The sequence below is a fragment of the Chiloscyllium punctatum genome, chromosome 20 (genome assembly GCF_047496795.1).
Source record: "Chiloscyllium punctatum isolate Juve2018m chromosome 20, sChiPun1.3, whole genome shotgun sequence".
NCBI lineage: Eukaryota > Metazoa > Chordata > Chondrichthyes > Orectolobiformes > Hemiscylliidae > Chiloscyllium > Chiloscyllium punctatum.
Window position 1 is genome coordinate 89,337,797 of NC_092758.1, and position 15,963 is coordinate 89,353,759.

The window sequence follows — 15,963 nt, forward strand, 5'->3', positions numbered from 1 at the left end:
CACACACTACCCTCTGCGTGAAAAAGTTGCCCCTTGGGTCTCTTTTAAATCTTTTTTAATCTCACACCTTAAACCTATACACCCTCTAGTTCTGGACCCCCCCCCATCCTGAAAAATAGACCTTGGGTTACTCTTTTCTGGGATTGCAACTGTCATTCTAGAGGATTGGCTTTTCTCATTTAGCAGAAGGCCTGTGTTCTGTAGTTCATCTAAACCTGCAGTCACGTTCCTTTACCTTTTGGCTATGCACTAGGATTTTTGTATATTTTTGATTGTGGCTAAAATGGGAAAATGACTGTTTTTGAAAATAAAGATTTTGGAAAGCATTGCTGCTCTTTTTAAAAGCTAGTTCCCGATACTCGTTGTAAGTGCTGTTTACATAACTTTGTTCAAGCATGGGAAAGATTACTACAAACAAGCTGAAGCGAGCGGATGCGTCGAAAGGGAGAGTCAACCAGAAACAATTAGCTGGTTGGTCTATAGACTGGTGACCAGTTGCTGACAACGAAAGCCTTCTGCCTGACAATACCATGTGATTGACTCCCAGGTAGCTGAACAGCTCATGGGTATGAATGCGTTTAATCAGTTTGATTAGTTAGCCTCACATCAGTAGTAGGGGAAATACTGGAGTCTATTATTAAGGCATGATTACAGAACATTTGGAAAGCATTACTGGACTGTACAAAGCCAACATGTGTGAAAAGCAAATCATGTTTGACAAATCTACTGGAGTTTTTTTGAACATGTGATTCGCAGAATAGATAAGGGATGTGGTACATTTGGATTTTCAGAGTGCTCTTCCTAAGAGGTTAGTAGGCAAATTAAAGTACAAGGCATGGGGTAATATATTTGCGTGTTGTTGAGAATTGGTTGACAGACTGGAAACAGAGTGTAGGAATTTTTTTTTAAAAGATGACAAGCAGTGACTAAGTATTATGGTAAAGATCAGTACTTGGGTCTCAGTTTATTCATGGTGCATATTGATGAACTGGATGACGGTACCTAATGCAACATTTCCAAATGTGCTAATCTCTCAAGGCTATGCAGGATTGCAAGTTTACAGGAGGATGCAAAGATGCTTCAAAGGTGATTTAGACCAGTTAAGTGAGTGGGAAACCCATTCAGTATAATGTGGCTAAAAATGAAGTTACACCCTTTGCTGTGAAGAAAGGAAAGGTACTGTTTGGATGGTGATATATAGGCCAGTGCAGATATACAAAGAAATGTAGGTCATGAAAGCAGACAGTTAATCAGGAAGGCCAATGCAATATTGGCCTTCATTACAAAAGGATTTCAGTTCAGAAGTAGAGATGTCTTACTGTAGTTAAACCGGGTATTGGTGAGACCACACCTGGAGATACATCAGTTTTGGTCCCCTAAATGTGAGTGCAGCTCACATTTATGAGGCTGATACTGGGGATAGCAGGAGGGTGCTACGGGGAAAGATTGGTTTGACTGGGCCTGTATTCACGAGAGTTTAGAAGGATGAGAGGGGATCTGAGCGAAATGTAGAAATTCTAATCGGACTCGACAGACTAGGAGACATAATCTCAAGATACAGGGTAGGGGTAGACTATTTAGGACTGAGTTGAGGAAACATTTCTTCACTTGGAGGAAAGTGAACTTGTGGAATTCTCTATCATGAAGGCTGTGGAAGCCAAGTATATTCAAGAAAGAGATAGATAATCTTTTACATTGCAAAGGTGTTAAAAGGTTTTAAAGGGAAATAGAGGACCAGCTACAATTATATTCAATGGTGGAGCAGACTCAAAGGCTGAATGGCCTACTCATAGTTCCTCTGGTTCTGGAACCGATTAGATCTCTGAAAAGGAAGTTGTCCTTTCATCTGCAATAAAAAAAACACTTCAAACCACAAAAAAGCCAGTTTATTTCCCCTCATCAGTAGCTGTAAGCTGGGGTTTTTGATTAATAAATCAGAGACGTTATAAGTCTAAAGCAGTTGCTCTATGCCTCCTGCAAGCAAGTGAAAATACCTGGAGAGGAAGACAGAACAGCAGCGAATCCTGACAAATAAAAGGATCATCTTAGCAAATCCTGAGGAAAGGGACCATTGAATTCCCTCCCCATATTTTCGCTCTACCCATAACACTAACAGATATTTTTCTCCGCCCACATGTTTGTGTCAGGGAGTTTTACAATGCATTAGAGGTTTAACTTGATGTCCAGCTTGCTACTCCAGCAAGGCATAACAAGAGTAGTTATCACAATATTCGTGTACTGCGGTGAGACCTGAACTGACTTTCAGGAATACATAAGAATGCAAGAGAATTTGCACCAGCAACAACTGACACATTCTCTGAATTCAATGCGAGGAGAGCCAAACAAACACTAGTGCCCTCCTTGACCAACTCCACAGGCATTCAATTAAAACTCATGTAAAATCATCAATGATAGGCTGGATATTATGTCCAAATAGCCTCCCTTTCAGATCCTGGATCAATGTTTTGGTCAACTCTCAAATGGCCATTGTTCTGGGGAGGACAAAGGAACCTTTAAAAAGGCTTTCTGAAGCTGTCCTTGAAATGCATCACACTTTGAATCCAAACACCTTCATGACAAGACCCAGCAGCACCAGAGAAGGAAGGAAATGAAAGCAATCCTCCACTCTGGATCAACCTGTTCAGTCACATAAAGTATCATAGTGGAAATGTGCAACCCTAAACCAACATCATCAAGGGACACCTATGATGATTCGGCTTGCCATTATCACTGTAAAGATCATATGACAATTAGATCTTAGCATCGCAGCAGTAATCATCTTACTATCACCTAAGACATTCATTAGATTAATGCAACATGACGATAATCATATTTAATATTCTTTGTTCTCAAACAAGGTTCTAATGAATTTGAACATGCATCCCAGATGGATTTCCCTACTTCACCAATTATTCTGAAACATTTCAAGAGAGGGAAGGAGGAAGATACAGACAACAGACTTTTCTGATCAGTGAGGTCTCAATTTACTGTAACCAGTAATGTATGATTTCTCTGTTTAGCTTATGAGTTCAAATATCAGAAATAGGCTCTGCACCTTACAGCAATTCTGCAATGGAACAGTTTGGTACTTTCTAGCCAAGGCCATGATGCTGCACTTTCTGAAGTCAATTAAATTATCTAAGGACATATTATAGTCTGTAAGCCAAATATAGTGATAAAGGTTGCTGTTTGACCTCATGGTTCTCTATAATTAGCCAGAAATTGAATGGTGAGCTTCTAGCTCATTGTACAATCCAAAATGTCCAAACAGGTACAGCTTTTGCTATTTTCTCCCTGATTTTTATAAGCTTATCCTCCTGATATGTAGAGGCTATAGAATGGAGCTGATTCTATACAGCTACAACACTGGTACCTATCAAACGTGGCAAATTGTCCAGAAACGTCCACACCACAACAAAGTCAAACCTCCAATTATGGTCCGATCAGTCTGCTCTCAATTATCAGTCTGTAATATTACTTTGACAATTCCATCAAACAGCACCTAGTCGGAAATAACTTGCTGAACCCATGCTTGGTTTGTCTTTCACCAAGGTCACTCAACTTCAAAACCTGGTCTAAATATGAATAAAGAGGTCAAATCCAGAAAGTGACAACCCTTTACTGATCAAGGTAATATTTTACCAAGTGGAACATCAAGGAACCTGAGCAAAATTAAAGTCAACAAAGATATGTAAGTGCCAAGAAATTATCATATCAAGCAAGAGAAAATACAACCATCACCCCTTGATATTCAATAGGTCAGTAATTCTCAATCACAATCCCTCAATATCCTTGCCACTGACCAGAAACTCCAATGACTAGCTATCTGAATACCATGGCTATAAAGGACACACAAAGGTTGCAAATTCTGTTGTGAATAACTCCCTCCTGAGTCCGTTCACCATTTTCAAGGCACAAGTTAGAACTGTGATTGAGTACTGTCCACCTCCTCAATGGATGCTGCTCTAATAACACTCAGGATGTACAACACCATCCAGCCCACAAAGCAGTCCACTAGACTGGTACTCTATCTATAATCATAAACACTTACATCCTCCAACAGCAGTGCACACTCGCAAGCAGCTACAGAATACATTGCGGCAACTCATGTGGCAGCATTTTCCAAACCCACAATCTCTAACCACATAGAAATAGAAGGGCAGAAAGCTCATGAGAACAACACCAGCTGAGAATATCCCTCAAAGTCACATACTAACCCAACTTGGAAACTATATAATTGTTCCTTCAATCTCACTAGTTCAAAACATGAAACTCCCCTCCTAATAGCCCTGTGCATTCAACTGCACCACATGGACTACAACAGTTCAAACATTAAATTGTTCATAATTTTCTCAATGCCAATTAGGATTGGGAAATAAATGCTAGCCTCACCAGCAAAGCTCACAATGCATGAATGAAAAAATAATTACACTTCCATTCAATAATGAGATTTAAACTGATTCCAGTTTAATCATACTTGTGCTTACCTCACCCTTTGCTTTGATTAGAAAGGTGTTATTAATCTTCCCAAAGAGCTCAGCAAGGTGGATTAAATCATTTTTTGTGCATTTGCCTGGTACCATGTCAGCGATATAAACAACTTGTCCAGGCTCTTCCTTTGTATCCTAGTAACAAAGAAAATATCCTATAGTTAAAGGGTTATCATCACAATACAATACCATGCTGAATCCATATAGTACTCAACACCAGGCCAGTAGAGGCCACCACTGTGCAGGAAGTCCACTGCATAACATGGGTGGATTCAGTTTTTGATGTTTACATTTATTGATAGCTTCTGCATCCAATAACTTTTACAAACATTTTGACTTATGAAATTCAAATCTGCATCATTCCTAGGAGGGTTGCATGCACTCTCTCAGTGGTTAACCAAGCATTCTACACTTCCCCAAATCTACTGATTCACAGTGCTCAAAAGTACTAGTTAGTAAAACTTCAGGAGCATTCGTTTCAATTATTGCAAATGTATAAAGTTATACACTTATATAAAATTATATATTGTTATATATGTATATATAGTGACACAAAGTGACACAACTGAAATAAATTGCATTTGTGAGAATATTAGATAAATGCATAAAGTGAAGGCGAGGTATGATATCATTGCATTTTATTTGAATGCTGCAGTCAGAGACAATTGTCACTGTATTATAACTTTTGTAGTGTTGTAATGCAGAGAAAAGGGACTATCAAGCAGCTACTCATTGAGTGAGCACATTGGATATAATCAGATACATGTGAAGACAATCTCTATGACAAGAGTGGGGGTAAGCCATTGAAATGTCAGTCAGTAAACAGCAGCAAATTTACAATTCACTCCAAATGCCAAGGTTCTGAAACAAAGCAGTCTGCAAAGAGCTTGCCTGACACTACAGACACCTTTGGGACTAAGGAGGAAAGAATGAATCTTCCGAGTAATCATTCAGAGACATATTTCGAGATAGCCCAGGAAACAACCTTGGGAGAGTAATAGGTCACAGCTATAAATCCTTTTACAGATCATTTTCAATCAAGCAACTCTCAAAAGTGTGAGCATTCTCTAACTTAAGCCATAACCGGTCTGCAAGGGCAAAGGTCAAGATTGTGCACAGATTCGCTGCAGTATTTCTACACTATGACAAGGACTATGTTTTAAGTCATATTCTTGCCAAGTATATCTCTTTGCAATATCACTGTTGAATTTGTTTCTGCCACCTTTTTCAGGAATGTGTTCCGTATCATAATTAAAAAGTAATGCTGTGTAAAATGAATGTTGCTTCATGTTATTTCTGGTTCTCTATAAATTTGTATCCTTTGAACAGTACTCCTTCTGCCAGTCAAAACTGTCTCTTCATATAAATACTTTATCAAAAACTACTCAAAACTTTGAACATCTCCATCAAATCTTTTGTAACCTTTTCTCTGAAGGGAATAAACCCAGGTAATTATCCAACATTGCAGCCTCCAGCTTCCACCTCCACTTCTAGCATTAGACATCATTACCTGCACCTGGCTGACAGCACATCCTGGACACTGGCGCTTGGCAATTCTGAAAACTGAAACCATGCCCACAGCACCCAATACCCAAAATACAAGAGGGGATGAATTCACCTCCAAAATTCCAAAAATGATCAAAAAGACAAAGGCTCTTCAGATTGAAAACAAAAAGTGCTTGAGATCACAGTGGGCTAGGCAACATCCATGGAGAGAGAGCAAGCTAATGGGGCAAACTTGAAAGCAGAATGTGGGAAGATTGAAAGGGGAAAGAAATGGCTGTGTGTGCGCGTGCGCGCATGCGTCTGTCTGTCTATCTGAGTTGGGCATGGGTGGTGTGGAGAAGAGAGATACTTCAATAAAAAGGAAGCTGCCAGGCAGGAGCAACAGGAAGGCTGCAAGAAGGGGACAGACAAAGGCTCGAAACCTGAGACTGAGATCTGAGGTACAATAAAACGGGTGGTAACTGGTAGATTACAATGTTCTTGCTTTGTACATTTGCAATGGAAATGCAGTGACCTCACTATTTTGAAAAAGGTGTAGTTTATAATGATAGCCTTTCGTGTGCAAATATGATTCAGTTACTTCTCAAAAAAAGGCTTTTGCAAACATACATCTGTTGTCCTGTGTCAAGTTAAATAATGGTCTCAAAGAAATTAATGATTTCGCTGTGTTTTGTGGCTTTAATTTAAGTGGAGTGTTGGTATTATTGATGAATTCTTTTAATTCTGTTGAGAGTTCAAATATTTCATTTGTGAACACAAATTCAGAAGGTATTATTTGTATGCGACTGAATCACCGAATAAACGTGAGTAAGAATGAAGATGTAGCCCTCGAAAAAATTTCGAGAAGAGTCCTTAAAAATAAATGTGCCCTGCTGCTTCATATTTGGATAGAGAGTAAATGTTTTACCTAATTTCAGAACGGCGAATATAAAAAAACCCAGAAGAATAAAACCAACATGTATATTTTGCTGCTGCACAGACTCAAGGGAAATTATCAGCCTTATATGGACAACGTTACACACTTATTTCCTGAAGAACTGAGGTAATTTCTACATGTTATTATACAAGTGAGAAATGACATTTTCTTGGTTATACCTGGTTCACAGGCCTCAGCACAGAGTAATTATGAACTTTTCCAAATTTAGCACCAAGTTTTCCAATAGCAACTTTTGAATACCCACTGGGAGGCAAGTTTACATGTAATGTTGTCTGTTTCTCTGGACATGATTCTTTCGGTTTCTAGATTGAAAGAGAAGAAAATATATTAGGAGTCAGTTATCACATTGTAATGTTGAATCGTTTTGTCTTACCACATATACATTACGTGGAGTACTTTTTTTCTGAGCTGATGATTGCATATTGTTAATATACTAATCCAAAGGGAGCACGGTTCTACTGCATATGACTTGTACACAAGCGACACTGACATACTGAAACATCTCAGAGACATTCCAGTCTTTTACAATACATTTGCAAGAATAAAAATAAATCCACACTAGGAGCTGGTGAGTGGGACAGTGTTAAGGGACACTTCTATTTCAGATAAGAGTAGTTAGGTTTATTGCAGCCTGAAATCGAAGTATACAAGATTTAACAGAGGTGTGTCAGTTAATTAGCAGCTGGTTTACATCAGTCCTTAGAAGGTTAAGTCTGTTCATTAAGACAAGTAAAAGTGCTCTTTTCTTCCTCTGTTCACAACCTCCTGAGGTTTTCTCACGCTTAGGTACAGTGGAAGAAGCTAACTGGTGACTACTGGTAAGTTATTCTACTTTTCTAATTGGAATAAACCATTTTTAAAGTTATGGGTGGCAGTTCAGCTCAGCCAATTGGAGTGCATATCATATATCATGTGTGAAGTCATGGACACACCAAGTGTCCCAGATGAACACATCTGCACAAATTTGGGATTTGTGCTGCAGCTGGACTCACTGTTGTGCAACCACAAGGCAGAGGATCATGTTGATGGCACCTTAAGACACAGTAATATCATAAAATAGAAGTATACAGGCAGAAGAAAGGGGCAGCTGCAGGCTGCCTAAGAAAGCATAGAAGAGATTCAGCACTTGCTAATCAGTATTCCATTTTAAATACTGGTAAGGGCAATGGTTCCTCAGGAGATTGTAGTCAAAACCAAGTCAATGGCAGCATGGATAGCTCAGCTATACAGGATGGGGTGGAAAAAGAATGGAAGAACAATAGTGATAGGGGATTCCAAAATCAGGGAATCAGCAGGCTTTTCTATGGTTGGCAATATGCCTCCAGAACAGTATATTGCCTCTATAGTGCCAGGTAAAGTATGTTAAAGAGCTGTAGGATATTCACCTGGGGATGGTGACCAGCCTGAATCAGTACCATAAACGTGGGTAGGAATTCACATGAAGATTGGAATCTAATCTAGTCTAATTTAGGGAGTTAGGTGCAAGGTTGAAAGGCAGGACTTCAAAAGCAGCAGTTTTAAGATTACTCCTAGACCCACATGCTAGCCAGCATAGAAATAGGAAAATTGAGCAATAGAACAAGTGGCTGGAAAACCTATATTAATGGGTGAGCATCAAATTTCTGGGGCATTGGGACCAGTACTGGAAAAGATGGGAAATTTTTTTAAATCAACCTGTTCAAGTATGTTATGATGCACATTTGCAGTAAATCCAGGCCTTCTAGCCAGAAGGCAGGGACACTACAACTGCAACACAACAGCCCTTCTGAGAAAGGTGGTAACCGCTGATGGTCCACACCTGAACATGGCTGGGAGAACTAATCTCGCAGGGATATTTACTAATATCATTGCGGAGGTTTTTAGCTAGATTGACAGGGGCTTGGGAAGCTGAGGGCAAATTCAAAGCAGGAGTAAGGGGAAGAAATGAAGTGAGTGACTCTTAAAAACACAGGAAGCAGTAGTTAGAAAGTGTACAGCACAAGAATTCGGCAGTAGTAAAGGGCGTATACATAAAGAGAAGTATAGTAAACAGAGCTGACAAATTGAGGGCAGAGACACATAGCATGATGTCATTTCTATAACAGATATTTGGCGTCAAGAGGGACAAGATTCACAATTCAATATCACTAGATACAGTATATGGATTAAGATAAGATAGAGAAGGGGATAAAAATAATGGGGGCATAACATCATTGCTTAAAGAATGAGTTGCTTTTGTGAGTACGATGGAGATTATTAAATGAAACATCAAATTAGGTCATTTGGATTGAGATCAGAAACACAAAATGGGTAGCTAAACTGCTCGGTATTTATAATAGACTCCTAAATAGCAGGAGAGAGTGAAAGGATCAAAAATGTAGCCAAACTTCTGTGTGCAAAAAAAATTAGGACAACAATAATTCGGATTCCAACTTCCTAAATATCAAATGGGAAGACAGAGTGTGAAAAGCACAGAGGGCATAACATTCATGAACTGCATTCAAGACAACTTCTTTAGCCAGCACATAAGCCCAACAAGAGAAGGTGCAATTCTAAATATCGTCTCAGGAAAGGAGACTAAACAGTTGGATGAAATAGAAGTAGGTGACTATTTTAGAGATAGTGTTCATAGTGCAGTTAGATTTAGCATCACTGTGGAGAGAGCCAAAAGTTCTAAATTGGGTAAAGGCAAATTTCACACAGTTGAGAAATGATCTGGCAAATGTTAATGGGGGTTACAGACACTTAAAATCAATGGCAAATCAGTCAGAGGACTTCTAAAGAAAGATTCTATGGGCGTAGTGTAGAAAAAAAGTGGTACTACTAAATCTACAGCCCTTTGTTTAGAAGGATATATGGTAAAACAAAGCAAGAAAAGAAAGCATGTGACAAACTCAAAATAAAAGTAATACTTTAGGAAACCACAAGGAACACAAAAAGTACAGGGACAAAGTGAAAAGGAAATGAAAAAACAGGGAGAAAGACACGGTGGTTCAGTGGTGAGCATAGGTATCTCACAATGCCAGGGACCTGGATTTGATTCCAGCCTTGGGTGGCTGCCTGTGTGGTCCCCCATCTGCGTAGGTTTCTACTAGGTGCTGTGGTTTTCTCCCACGTGATAAGGTGTGCTAAGTTGTGCTGTCGTGTCCAGGTACGTGCAGGCTATGTGGATTAGCCATGGTGGGGTTACAGAGATAGGGTGGGGGCTGTTTCTGGTTGGGATGCTGTTTTAGAGGGTTGGTGCGGATATCATGGGCAGAATGGCCTCTTTCTGCACGGTAGGGATTCTATTTTATGAGAAAAAAACTGGCCATTAAAAATAAGGACAATCCAAACATGTTTTATAAATATATTAAGAGCAAGAGGATGACTACCAGAGGTGTGCATGGTGACTTGTCCGTGGATGCAGAAGATAGGGGCAGGGCTCTTAAGGAGTACTTTGCCCCCATCTTTACAAAACTGGAGGATAATGCAGACATTCTAGTTAACGAGGAATGTGAAATATGAGATAGAATTAGCATTGTGTAAGTGAAAATACTAGGGGGAGTGACATCTTTGACCGTGGATAAATCGTCAAGTCTGGATGAATTATAACCTATTAAAAGACTATAAAAGGAAGCAAGGGAGGATCAGCTGCCAACCGTCACTTGATACAGGCAAGGTTGCAGAGGACTGGAAGTCTATGATCATGTAATGTTATTCAAATATAGACTGGTCAGTCTGACCCCAGTGGTGGTCAAATTACTAGAATCAATAGTGAGAGGTAAGACTGGCTGTTACTCAGAAAGGAGCAAGTGAGGCCTGCAGATGCTGGAGATCAGAATCGAGAGTGTGGTGCTGGAAAAGCACCGCAGGTCAGGCAGCATCCAAGGAGTAGGAAAATCGACGATTCGGACTGGAGCCCTTCATCAGGGATGAGGCTTGTAGGCCAGGGGGGGTCTGAGAGATAAATGGGAGGGGGTTGGGGTTGGGGAGAAGGTTGCTGAGAGTGCAATAGGTAGGTGAAGGTGGGGGAGAAGGTGATAGGTCAGAGAGGAGGGTGGAGCAGATCAGAGGGAAAGGTGATGGACAGGTCAGGAGGATGCTGCAAAGTTGGAGGTTTGGGACTGGGATAATGTGTGGGGGGGAATGAGGAAACTGGTGAAATCCATATTGATCTCATTGCAGGATCCCAAGGTGGAAGATGATGCGTTTTTTCCCCCAGGTGTCAGGTGGTAAGGGTTTGCTGATGGAGGCGGCCCAGGACCTACATGTCCCTGACAGAGTGGGAGGGGGAGTTGAAGTGTTCAGCCGCGGGGTGGTGGAGTTGGTTGGTGCGGGTGTCCCAGAGATGTTCGAAACGATCCACAAGTTGGCGTCCTGTCTCCCTGATGTGGAGAAGACCACATCGGGTACAACGGATACAGTAGATGACACTGGTGGAGGTACAAGTAAAATTCTGTGAAAGGATCCTTGGGGGCCTTGGATAGAGGTGAGGAGAGTGGTGTGGGCATAGGTTTTGCACTTCCTGCAGTGGCAGGGGAAGGTGCTGGGAGTGGGGTGTGGGTTGATGGATCTAACGAGGCAGTCGCGGAGGGAATGGTCTGATCTGATGAGGGAGTCACAGAGTTACTTGGAAAGGCACAGATTCATCAGGGATAGTCAGCTTGTTTCATTAAGGTAAGGTTCTGTCTTACTAACTTAAGTGAACATTTTTGAGAGAATAACAAGAAGGACTGATGAGGGTAGCACTGTGGTTAATGTCTACATAGATTTTGGTTCAACGGCAAATCAGTCGGAGGACTTCTAAAGAAAGATTCTATGGGTGTAGTGAATGGTTAAAAGCAAAGGGTAAAAGTTGATTAATGTGTTTGCCAATTGAAAGCAATTTCCAACAGATATTCCACAGGTATCAGTGTTGCCTCCCTTGCTGTTTCACATTCATGATTTAGATTTAAACACAGGAGGCGCAACTGGAAAACTTGCAGATGACCAGATTATTGACACTGAAGCAGCAAGATATTGACTTCAGGATGGTAACAAAGGTTTGGTTGAGAGGATGGCAGAATGGCAAGTGAAATTCAATCCAGAGGAACTGGAGTTTATGAATTTGGGGAAGGCAAAGCAAGCAAGCATAATAAACAGAAGATATTGAGAGGGACAGGGGAAGTGAGAGGCATGGGAGAGCATGTCAACATGCCCTTGAAGGTGGCAAGATGGGTTAATAATGTGGGAAAGCAAACACGTGGGATATATTTCTTCATTGGACATGGTATTCAATACAAAATTGTACGATGCTGCTCCTTTGACAAGGTCATTGTGTCCTGGGGTGTTGCTTTTTCAAGAGAGGTCGTAAACACAGAGGTTCCAATATATCTAGGTTATCTACTTGAAGAAGCTTTTATGTTTAAAAAAAACTGTGTACAATGAAAGGGGAGTGGCCAGTTCTCCCAGCTCAGCTTTTTTCTGGTTTGTTTTGGTTTTAGCAGGCTGGCTGTTCAGGAGCTGCTGGTCAGTTTAAGCTGGGGTATCCAAAGGAACAGCTACAGCGGAAGGAGGTTCCGTGTTAAATCTCGCTGCCACCTCTCTCTCCTTTAAGAACCTGTGTTCGATTTTACCTTTTTGCCAAACTATTGTTTATGGGGACTGTTGCAGGCATTTGGAATAGCATTATTAAATTGGGATAGTCTGTTGGGTTTTTGGATAGGTTAAGTTATTCTGTATTCTGTTCTCTTTTGTTTGTGTTTCATTCAACACTATAAATAAATTGTTTAAAACCGAGGGGTTTTGACCAACTGCATCACTCCTGGAATATCTACTATATATGTGCTTAAAACAACTAGAAAAGTTAGGGTCTGAGCTAACTTCTTGAAACGTTTTGAAGGAATCTGACTTGGTACATAGCAAAAGCAGCAGTGTAACTCTGGGACTATAAAGCACACTGATTAGGCTAGAACTGGAGCTTGGTGTACAGGAAGGACATCATTGTTCCAGAGAATTTATGGAGGAGATTTATAAGAATGTTGCCAGGTCATGAAAATTACTGTTATGAGGAAGGGCAGGATGGGCTAGGACTTTCCTTTGAACACTCAAGATTGAGGGATGACTTAATTAAAATGCACAAAGTAATGAGGGGTTGGATAGAGCACAGAGGAAAGACCTGTTTCACCAGACATGGAGGTCAACTCCCAGGTCAGGAGGCACATATTTAAGGCGATTGGTAGAAAGATCAGACGGGACATAAGCAGAGGGTGATGGGTGTCTGAAATTTGCTGCCCAGGTTGGTGGCTCAGGTGGAAACCATGAACTCATTTAAAAGGAAGTTAGATCAGCATCTGAAGTGCTGTAAACTGAAAGGCTCCAGACCAGATTCTAGAAAGTGGGATTAGAATGGGCGGCTAGTTTATTCAGCAGACATGCTGGGCTGAATGGCCTCTTTCTGTGCTGTAATGTTTCAATGATCCTAGAGTTCGAAATCACCAAAATATTAAAAATTAAAACCAATGAATAGTATGTGAGACTAAAACTCAATTGTCTTTCTTTGGTCCAATGAAATTGTTCTGTTTAGTCTGCAAGTCTTCTGCACACTCCAGCAGCTGTAATTTGTATTATTGCAACAGTATCTGCAGCTACTCAGTTAAGAACATCCACGTGTTCTTTAGGCAATTTTCACGGCACAGGAACTTAAGATCAGTTTCATTCCAGTTATTGGGTCAAAATAGAGGAACTTAATTCCAACTACACAATATTTTGGTGTGGTAAAATTGTTGTGAGAAGGATCATTAATACTTTAAATTAAGTGTTACAAGTGCCAGCAAGTCAAATCATCGCAAATCATTTGCTTCCAACTCCTTTTGGTTACATTTGCTGATTTATAAGTAAATACCGCGCACTGAAATGTCCAAGCAAATAACTATTCACCTCTTACGTTCCATATAATTTTAGTTTTCAGTTTTCCTAGCAATAATCTCTTGCACCCAAAATATGACCAATAGTTGAAGATGGAGTAAGAATCCTCAAAAATATGAAGAAAACAGCTCAGTATTGTTTACCTTCTCCAGCACTGTCTCCTGTACGTTTATTTTTGTATCAGCTCGAGGACCAGTTTCTTTCAATTCATCCTTAGATCCATTCTGCTCTTGCTTTAGAATGCTTTCATCAACATCATTTGTTTCAGAATTGCCCATCAGAGCTTCAAGTTCTGAATCATTTCCCAAAAATGGAATAGCAGTTTCCTCTTGTAGTTCCTCTGAATTCATTTCTACATCATTTATTTTAGGCTCCCTCCTATCCTCTGGATTATACCGCGGATAATTTTTCCGCTCTGTTCCACCTTTATTTGCATAGTTTTCCCACTCTGCATTTCCTATGTTTTCATATTTCGTCCACTCTCTTGCTTTACTCGCAGCCCTTTCCTGCTCCGCCCTCCTGTGACTGTCGCCCCACTCCATCCTCGAGCTCCTGTCTGTCCGGTCTACCTTCTCATAACTGTCGCCCCACTCCATCCTCGAACTCCTATCGCCCCACTCCATCCTCGAACTCCTGTCACCCCATTCCACCCTCTCATGGTTATCAACCCATTCCACCTTCATGTTGCTGTCACCCCACTCTAACCTATCGCTGCCGACACCCCACTCCTGTCTCTCACTGTTGTCATCCCATTCCCATTTCTCACTGCTGTCACCCCACTTCTGTGTCTCACTGCTGTCACCCCACTCTAACCTATCGCTGCTGTCACCCCACTCTCGTCTCTCACTGCTGTCACCCCATTCTAATCTATCGCTGCTGTCTCCCCACTCTCGTCTCTCACTACTGTCACCCCATTCTCGTCTCTCACTGCTGTCACCCCACTTCTGTGTCTCACTGCTGTCACCCCATTCTAATCTATCGCTGCTGTCACCCCACTCCCGTCTCTCACTACTGTCACCCCATTCTAATCTATCGCTGCTGTCACCCCACTCCCGTCTCTCACTACTGTCATCCCACTCCCACCTCTCACTGCTGTCTCCCCATTCCAGCCTATCACTACTGCCTTCCCTCTCTCCCCTCTCATTACTACATCCCCACTCTCCCCTTTCAGTGCTACCTCCCCTCTCACTACTGTCTCCCCGATCGCTGCTGCCAGCTCCCCTCTCTATTCTCTGTCTACTGCTTCGTCGCACCCATCTTTCATTGCTATCTCGTCGCTCTCCTCTCTCACTGCTGGTTCTCTGCTCTCGCTGTTCCCTGCTACCTCTATGCAGCCTTCTTTCACGGCCATCCCTGCGTTCAGCCCTGTCACGACTATCTCTACACTCTCCTCTCTCACGGCTACCTCTGCGCTCTCCTCTCTCGCGGCTGGTCTCCTGCATTCCTCTCCCTCGGTTGGCCCTCCAATCTCTACTATCACGGCTTTGCCGCTGTTCTACTTTAGAGTTTCGTCGTGCTATTCTCTCTCGGTTTCGGTGTTGCATTTTTTCACGGTTTCTGTGCCTCATTCTTGAGGAGCTTCTCCATCCCTCTGTTCCACCACTCTCATCGGAGCTCTTTGACTCTGCTTTCTCGCTACTTTCCGAACTTCTCCTCTCTCTTCTAGGCAGTGAAGACTTTTTCAAATCACCAGGTTTATGCTTCAAAATAGGACCCAGATAGCATTCTTTTGTACTGTAAAGAAAAACAAATTGATTATATCTAAATTATACTGTCTTCTTTTGGCCTTTATACTTCTAGTTTGATTATTCAATTTCTCCCAGAGAAATGGCTCATTAGTATCTCATTTAGTTAAATGAACAGTCCAAGTTATTGACAGCAGTGCAATGCTATTTCATATTTGGTTCAATATCTACTAAGAGAAAAGCTGGAGCTTTATTCCTTACTTTCATTCAATTGTCCTCATCCTCTCCACTTGAAGATTTATCTCTGAGCATATTTTCAAGAACACAGACCTGCCTTTAGTGCCTCCCTTTTTTTTAATTTAGTGGATATGGGCATCCCTGTCTGAGCCAGCTTTTATTGCTAATCTCTCAATGCCCTTGAACTGAGTAGTAACGGACCCAATATTCCACTTACCTTTAATGGTCATAATTCCAAGGC

General features: G+C 41.2%; 1 protein-coding gene across 1 annotated transcript in view; it reads right to left on the bottom strand.

The window, feature by feature from the left end:
• Positions 1-15,963, bottom strand: part of LOC140492256 (uncharacterized) — a 62,602-nt gene that overhangs the window by 15,820 nt on the left and 30,819 nt on the right. The window contains exons 10-12 of the mRNA XM_072591187.1: positions 13,944-15,534; positions 7,092-7,235; positions 4,488-4,625 (exon numbers count right to left, since the gene is read on the bottom strand). Coding sequence (XP_072447288.1) covers positions 4,488-4,625; positions 7,092-7,235; positions 13,944-15,534 — 1,873 coding nt within the window. The remainder of the gene's footprint in view (positions 1-4,487; positions 4,626-7,091; positions 7,236-13,943; positions 15,535-15,963) is intronic.